General features: G+C 34.9%; 5 protein-coding genes across 5 annotated transcripts; 1 reads left to right on the top strand and 4 right to left on the bottom strand.

Annotated features, from left to right (window-relative positions):
* Window positions 1-37: 37 nt before the first annotated feature.
* On the bottom strand, window positions 38-562 carry Tsp_10455 (hypothetical protein; the record flags this gene model as incomplete). The annotated part of the gene is made up of 2 exons (XM_003372850.1): window positions 334-562; window positions 38-294 (listed from the first exon to the last, which is right to left on the bottom strand). Coding segments are annotated over exons 1-2 (486 nt in total), but the record flags the coding sequence as incomplete, so codon positions are not given.
* A 1,514-nt stretch (window positions 563-2,076) lies between these two features.
* Tsp_10454 (hypothetical protein) lies at window positions 2,077-2,974 on the bottom strand. Its single transcript, XM_003372849.1, has 3 exons — window positions 2,773-2,974; window positions 2,339-2,452; window positions 2,077-2,258 (listed from the first exon to the last, which is right to left on the bottom strand). Exons 1-3 carry the CDS (start codon window positions 2,972-2,974, stop codon window positions 2,077-2,079), a joined length of 498 nt encoding a protein of 165 aa, XP_003372897.1.
* Window positions 2,975-3,138: 164 nt separating this feature from the next.
* Window positions 3,139-3,592, bottom strand: Tsp_10453 (hypothetical protein). Its single transcript, XM_003372848.1, has 2 exons — window positions 3,415-3,592; window positions 3,139-3,350 (listed from the first exon to the last, which is right to left on the bottom strand). The coding sequence occupies exons 1-2, from the start codon at window positions 3,590-3,592 to the stop codon at window positions 3,139-3,141; spliced, it is 390 nt and encodes a 129-aa protein (XP_003372896.1).
* A 2,686-nt stretch (window positions 3,593-6,278) lies between these two features.
* On the bottom strand, window positions 6,279-7,698 carry Tsp_10452 (hypothetical protein). Its single transcript, XM_003372847.1, has 3 exons — window positions 7,575-7,698; window positions 6,850-6,935; window positions 6,279-6,398 (listed from the first exon to the last, which is right to left on the bottom strand). The coding sequence occupies exons 1-3, from the start codon at window positions 7,696-7,698 to the stop codon at window positions 6,279-6,281; spliced, it is 330 nt and encodes a 109-aa protein (XP_003372895.1).
* A 364-nt stretch (window positions 7,699-8,062) lies between these two features.
* On the top strand, window positions 8,063-8,086 carry Tsp_10451a (hypothetical protein; the record flags this gene model as incomplete). The annotated part of the gene is made up of 1 exon (XM_003372846.1): window positions 8,063-8,086. A coding segment is annotated over exon 1 (24 nt), but the record flags the coding sequence as incomplete, so codon positions are not given.
* Between the last annotated feature and the right edge of the window lie 91 nt (window positions 8,087-8,177).

Raw genomic sequence — 8,177 nt, 5'->3', positions numbered from 1 at the left:
CAGAAAGATTCTCCTTTAATTGCCGGAGTTCATGTACCAGAATCATTCTCTGTAATGACAAACTCGTATGGGATGCATGAGTAACGTGTGGAATACCAAAATCCCAATGCCAACGGTGTGCGAGACGGTCGTGTGCCGTTTCCAATGTTCTAAAAACTGGTAACTTGATGACCAATAACTGTAATCTCATATGCCGCTGGGGGCCCATCATAAAGGAATCTTCCAGAAATTCTGGGCGGAGACGTCGTAGAATCATCTTCTGCAATCTCGAACTCGTAGATGCCATATCAACTGCTGGGATGAAAATTCAGAATCCCAAGAACGATATTATACCGGAATTCCACGGCACATTCACACTGATACAGAGGCTGTCCAGCTGTCCACGTGTGAACGGAAAGAAGTATGCATACCGCTGATATTTGCCAAATTCTATTCGCACATACGGCTGCGTGTCCATCACAAAAGAATCTTCGTTAAAGTTCAGACTGAGAGGGACCAGAATAATCCTCCGAAATGTCAACGATAAATGTACCATATCATCTACCTCACTGAATTTCCCCATTATACTTCTCAAACATTCAGAACATCAGTGCTGTGCGTTCTGAAAAATTCTTCTTCTTTTTTATTCCTGATTGAAAACATGCCATCTTCACAGGTTGTGACAAGAAATACCCAATACATACGTATGAGGTGTAAATGCACAAACTGCTGTTGGAAAGTATTCGTTATTTCAGAGAATATTCTCCATTTGTCAACTCAATTGGTTCCGCAGTCGATAATTTTTGCAAATTTCTATCCGGATAACGTAGTCACGCTTCATGGGAAGGCACATTTACATTGTCGAAATAAGGATAGAATTATAACAGCACTTTATAAATTTTCGCAATAGAAACTGTCCATACCAACAATGCAGAACCGACAACGACTGCAACACACCGCGATGTGTAAACGCTTTTCTTCCAGCAACACTTCTTCTGTACGCAAAATGATAATCAAGTATTATTTTACGGTATTTGTGTGTTGTTTTCTTCTATTGCTTACAGGTTCCTGGTTTCACGGAATTATAATTGTTAATATCATCGATTTTTTATTAGGATTCTGTTAATTAAATTATTTTACTATGATTGGTGAATGAATGGCGGTATTAACCGTAAAATCAAGCCGAACTGACATTCAGGTTCTTTCAGCGATATAGAAAGTAAATTGAGATACATCATCTTAGAAGGTATATTTGCATATACAAATTAATATGAATAATACACTTTTTATGAACTTGGTGGCCGATAGTACAAAAAGTTTGCTTCTTCCTGATCTAACTGAAGCAAGACTAAAAGCACCGCACATCCTGTGCAGCAATAAAGTTGGAATGTATCTTAAAGTTTTTCACTATTTATTGAAAAAGATAAAACTGCAAGAATGTAGCCTTTTCCGGCAATCAATATACTGCCTATGAAAGCATATCATCTACAGTATAAGAGATCAAAATAACAATCAAAGTTTTATTTCAAACAGAACAAAAAAATAACAAAGCATTCATATAAAACATGTAACATCATATTTGTCGGCCAAATATCAATTTATCCATTTCCTGCATAGGCGGACAACTCATAGATGGATTCGACGCTTGGCAACGTGTAGACAGTATCCAATAAAATTCAAATTTCACATTCAGATATTTTTTGAAATATACGCAATAACAGTTTCCATTATATATTCAACAATTCAACACAAATAACCCTTATAATTGTAAACAATTTAAGGGCTCCAACAGCTATTGATAGATATTCGCTTCTTTTCATGTTTTCATTCACTTCTTCAAAGCAAAAAATTTTTAGATCCAATTCATTCATGCGGCTTAACATATCGTGCATCCGTTGAAAACACGGAGCAAAAAACTAGTAGAATCATCTTCTGCAATTACAAAATCGAAAATACCGCATCAACGACTGAAATAAAAATTCAGAATCCCAAGTCTGATATCCTACAGATATTCTACGGCACATACGCACAAATGGACGGCTGCTCACGTGTTAACCGAAAGAAGATTGCAGACCGCTGATATCTGAAAAATTCCATTCACACATACGGCTGCGTGTCCATCACAGAAGATTCTCCTTTAAATTGCCGGAGTTCATGTACCAGAATCATTCTCTGTAATGACAAACTCGTATGGGATGCATGAGTAACGTGTGGAATACCAAAATCCCAATGCCAACGGTGTGTGAGACGGTCGTGTGCCGTTTCCAATGTTGTAGCAGCTGGTTATTTTTGACCGAAAGAAATTTTTACACCGCTGATTCCTATGAAGCTGTCATCCGGTATAGCGCTAGGTGTCCACTACAATGTGGAAACGCTTTTCTTTCAGTAACTCGTTTCTTCTGTACGCTAACTTGATTATCAAGTATTAATATGCGGTGTTTTTGTGTTGTCTGGTTTTGTTGCTTAGTCTTTGCTGACTTTATTGTAATATTATTGTTAATATTATTGAAGTTTTTTGAGGCGCTTTTGTTCAGTATGTTAACTTACTGTGATTTTTATTGAGGATATTATTTTAGTCGTGAATTCTTGTTGAACTGATCTTTAGGTTCTTGACGTGTAATAGAAAGTAGTATTGGTCGCAAACCTGTTTTTTTCAAGCAGGGTAATGCTTTTCACCTAATGAGACGACCATACAATTTTTCTGTTATTTTGCTACGAACCAGTAGTGTCAGCATTTAACAACTCTTTGGATGTTGACAACGCCGCATGATCAAGGTAGCACGGAAACACTACCTATAATTGTTTCAGCTTCTACAACTGATCTTTTATGAGCCGGGTAAAACTGAGACAGTGGTGCAGCTAGTGAATTATGGTTGTAATTTTTAGTCTGCGTAAGCCGCAGTGTATCTTGCGGAGTCCAGTAGTTATGGGTAGCTGTGCTTTGGGGTAGATTACATCGTAATGAAATTAGTGCCGAGAATTTTTTAATTGCCATATCTTATTATTAGAGCCCATATTTTTAGACACTAAAGAACTCTGAAATAGGCAGGCGAAAGGCATAATAAAATTTCGGAAAAAGCAGGAAAATGGCATTTATTTATATAAAAAAGGCAAATATTTGTATTGCCTAAATATAGTGCAAATGATACATATATTGCATTAAATGGTTTTTTTGTCTGGTTGCACATAATTACAAGCAGTTTTTTTCATGTTATCTGGTGTTAAGCTATGTTGTCTGTCCAAAAGAATATACTTTAACTGCAAAAAGCTTCTTTCTACCTCAGCTGAGGTCACTGGTGCATATTTGAAGCAAACCGCAGACTCAGTATTCATTCCAATAAGTTGTGCATTGGATTTTCCTTTTAAGACTTCTGCTATGCTTTTTATTTCTTTAAGGTATTTGTTAGCTGAAACCACTTACTTTATCGCATTTACTTTTTATGTCTTCACCTACTATGCCTGGAATTTTATGAATACTATCGATTACTTTGTCGAAAACTTGCAACCTATCCACTAGTGTTTCGCTTCGTTTCTCAAGGAAAGTGAAGGCTTGTACGAAATTTGCAAAATTGGCAATAAATACGAGATCACAGCGGAGAGACTCTTTCTGCATGAATTCATGGACTATTTTCACTGCAGCAGATTCTTATTCTTCAAAACAGACGATGATTTCCTGTATCTTTGTAATATTCGCCGCATAGTAGAAAACAGCAGAGAGCCGTGTACCCCACCTAGTTAAAGGTAGGGCTAAGGAGGTAGCAGAATCTCAGGTGCCATTTCTTTGAACAGCTGTACACGTGACGGTGCTTTGAGGAAAACTTTTTTTCAAAACATTTTGAAGCTTGCGGAAGTTGCAGATCTTGGATAGGAACGACACAGCAAGCGAAGCGAAACCTGAGTGAATGAACAGTCAACAGATTGAGGAAATATAAAATACACACGCTTGACCGCGCAATTTATTATAACTATTTAATTTCAACTCAGAATTGCAGGTGTGGACAATTTGCCACTTGTTATCTTTCCCTTTGTATTACAATCGCCTTTACCAACGTATGTGATGTGACGAGAAACGCGAACAATGTTTGACAGAGGCATTATACGTGAAATCATGCTTGAAATTCTGTGAAACTGCAAGCTAACACGTAACGTTAGAATTAGTGCCATTTGTAAGCCGGTGATTGGAAGTGTTGCCACAACATTCCAGATTTTCAAACAGATTATTCAGTATTTGGACATTACACCGGAAGGTTGCATCAAATTTAGATAAATTTCAACAGGCAACAAATTTATTTACAACAGTGGGAGCAGATTTATGTATCAGGAGAAAATCGGTACTAGACCCTTACAGCTAATCACAACTGAAGAATTTGAATCAATGAGCAATTAGACAAGGAAAACCAATAAGACAACGACTTGACGGCCCAATAAAATAACGCCGTCAATAACCAATAAGTGAAAAGTGGGACCGGTCTGGACCATCCCACACACAGAGACTAACTAAACTTCCTCCTTTTCTGGCCTGTCTACTACATAATCTTATCTAACTTGTCTCTGGAACTCCTTCTCTACTAGATTTCTTCGTCATACATAACACGGGGCAAAGTTGAATTTTGCACTGAATTATAAAAAAAAGCTATGTCATGGAAAAATTATCAAAAAGGCATAAAAAGGCAATATCATGAAAAAATCATCAAAAATGGAGAAAATGGCATTTATGGCAAAATCCGGGGTCTACTTATTATACTCCTGCACCTGTGCATTGTCCATTATTGTTGCATCTATTCATTCATTTTATTGTATAGTTTATGTTTTCTTGTTGTGAATATCGTAATACAGTTCAGATTTGTTTGTTGCTGATTCTTATTGACTGTTGGTTGTTGTTGTAACAGAATGCTGTATACTATGTATTTGCCTAATTTGGAAGCGCTTGTAGCGAAACGGGGAAATGTTTATTTACAAAGCAGTCTGTTGATTAGCACAGACGTGAAGAAATAAAATTACAAAACAAACTATTATTTTAACAATGAAATGTAAAACTGAAGAATCATTAATGTTAAAAATTAATTTGACCTCTATCTAAAGCAATATTCAAATACCGCAAGATATCTTTTTTAATTTTTTGCTTGAAAATATACACAAAGAGTGAGCAAATATAAAGATGCGAAATATTATTCATAATCTTATTTACTTTGTTGTTGTTATATTTCCTTTAACGCAATGAAAGATAGCTAACACTATTACTCCATATCTTAAAAAAGCTGTTTCAAAAAATGGGGAATGTGATTATTTATGTCCATATACAGTTATTGAATGGTAATGTACCCCATATTTGGGAGAACTGTGATTGAAAACAATCATCCAATCAATGATCAAAGCTTAGCAGCAATCGGATAGCCAGAGTTATTCGCACAATCACTTATCATAATGATTAGCTAATAAAATAGCAGAAATCATTAGCCAATTACTGATGAATCGCGAAGAACTATTAGCGAACAGACAATCAGAAGAAAGAGTCGGAGTTTGGGGAAACTGGGTCGCGGATGTGTTCGGAGAAGCCCCGCTTAATGCAGTACTTACAGTGGGTGTCGCATTTTGCCTACTGTGACAGTATAAACGAAAACTTATTTTTCGCAATACTAAAATTGATAGATAACTTGAATTGGATCTATTTTGAAATTATGAACTGGCTCAAATGCAAAATATTATGCGTATTGATAACTGTTGAAGGCTCGGAAGGGAGGAATCTTACTACACTTGATTGTCGAAAATTAGGTTCTGCCGCGAACTCTCTTTCTTCGCGCTAGATTCGAACCTAACAAATCCCCCGTTTTAATAATAATCAACAATATATACATACATACAATAACAACTTATCCAAAAACGGCCTTTTCTTCGGGGAATTTGGGTCAAGGTCAAAATTCTGAAAATACCAGATGTCGCTGCGGGGATCTTTACAATAATATTTTTGTAGAGGTCTTTTTTCAGTATCTGTCCGTCAAATATTAATAGCCGTAAGCGAAAACAATATTTTACACGCAAAACCAACGCTCACCTAATGTAATTTGATTCTCTTGTTTTTCTCAACCGAAGAACAACAGAATCACAATTAAACAATCAAAGGAAGATCATCCATACCGAGCAGTTGTCACGAATCCGGTGGTCAACTGATGGCAACGCGTCAAAATGAGATATCCCTGACAGCGCGTCTGTCCAAATCATCGCGGCTGCATAGATCAGCAATTGTGCAACGAACCCGGTCAATAATCGCTCCACGGAGATTTGGGCCACCAGACGCGGAGTCAGGTCAACCAACCGTATAAATATAAGTAAGGAGGGAGGAGATGCACAACGCGCAAGAAAAGCTGTCTTCTAGAACGCTTGAACTGTTCATTAGCTGCTGTCCCTTTGCCTATCCTTTGCTTGAATTGAATAAATTTGAATTATACAGCATACATTGTTTTAAATCATTTTAAATCGATCAATACAGTCCACCTACAAAAGAGATCTACAAATTTGAACTGAAAATCTCTTAACAACTTTAATAATATAAAATAAGTTAAACAATTCATGTTTTTGCATAATAAGATTTATTTCAATAAGAAACATCAAAAAAAATTTTGTCAAAGATACTTAATATTTTTCAAATTCAGTTTTCAAATGCTACCTAAAAAAAGACACACATTTAAAAAAATCTAAAAATTTGTTGCATAAATGCTTTTTTTTAATTAAAATTCAATCAAATTTTTCTGAATTAAGAACTGCATACAATATAATTTTATTTTTAAAAAAAACATGATTTTCTTTTGTCATACTGTACTTTAATTCATATCAATAAACTTTATTCTTTGCTTTCTATTTGACATTTTTAACGGTAATTGAAATGGCTGTTCGTTCTCGTTCAAATGCAAAATACTTCTTTTCATCGCTACAGAAAGGAACAAGTGTGCTAGCTGTCACTACTTTTAACGAATGGAGTAAGTGAATGATTTATATTCAGTTTTAAGCGTAAGCGTGGATTCATTTTTCTGTTACATTAAAATAATGATGAAGTTATAATGAAGATTGTTCTTTGTGTATTTAAGTAAATATCAAAATAAAAATGTTTATTTATTTATTTATTTATTCATTATGTTTATTTTTAAAAACGATAATCATGTTTATGTAAACATACGGTAAAAAATTTTCTAAAATGTATAACGCAGTACCTTTTCAAATTCAAGTCTTTACCTATTTTTATTGAAGATATTGAATAAAATGTATTATTCTGAAATTTCATGATTGGTATAATATGAAAATTTGAAACGTAGTTTTGATTATTATTATTTTGTTAATTTACATTTTTTTAAAAATTAATCTTTATTTAATACGTTACAAAGTTTCAGATTTCAATTCTTATTTAAAAGTACTCGCATTATTGTCAAAGAATGGTTTAAGATTTGTCAAGTGAAAGTAATTTTATTTTTCTTACAGTATGATAAAAAAAGATTAAGTGTAATTTCATTGTATTTATTGATATTGATTTGTAATGCTTTATTAATAATTTTACGAACTATCCTGCATGTTATATTTATGAAAAGCATATAAATAATTTTTACTTGGGCGTTTAATAATACTTTTTGGTTTGGTACTACTCGGTCCCGCTTTTCTCTCATTGGTCATTACCCGACTCACTGACGAACATCTTATGCTCAAGTCACGTAAACTTGCAAGCTTTCGCATAAGTAATCTTATGAACACAGCCACTAAGGGTTGATCATTTTTGAGGTGGTTTAGGTACTAACTTTGAAACATGCTCTGTCTTTGCCGATGCCAACAAAGCAAAAGCAATAAATGGCACAAAAGAATTAAGCTGTTGATGTTTCTTCATTTTATGACAACCCACACTGCATGCTTTGATATTGACACCCACCGACAGATGGGATGATCTACCCTTATGATGTATTGCACCAAGGGTACCTGTCTCAGACACTAGTATCTTTTGTGATAACTACGGAGAAACGTCCAACTGACATGTTATCATTGGGCTAGTTTAATCAATATTGACGACCTGTCATGCACTACTTGTCTTCTCTAGTACAGCTACATGGATTCACAGACACCCAATGACGTTTATAACACTTCTCTAAACCTATCATTATAGACATTAGATGAAACCTTCTCATCCGTCTTACTGCCCATGAGAAATACAGTATCAATGG

Source organism: Trichinella spiralis, assembly GCF_000181795.1.
Source record: "Trichinella spiralis strain ISS 195 chromosome Unknown Scfld8, whole genome shotgun sequence".
NCBI lineage: Eukaryota > Metazoa > Nematoda > Enoplea > Trichinellida > Trichinellidae > Trichinella > Trichinella spiralis.
This window is presented reverse-complemented; position numbering and strand designations above follow the sequence as displayed.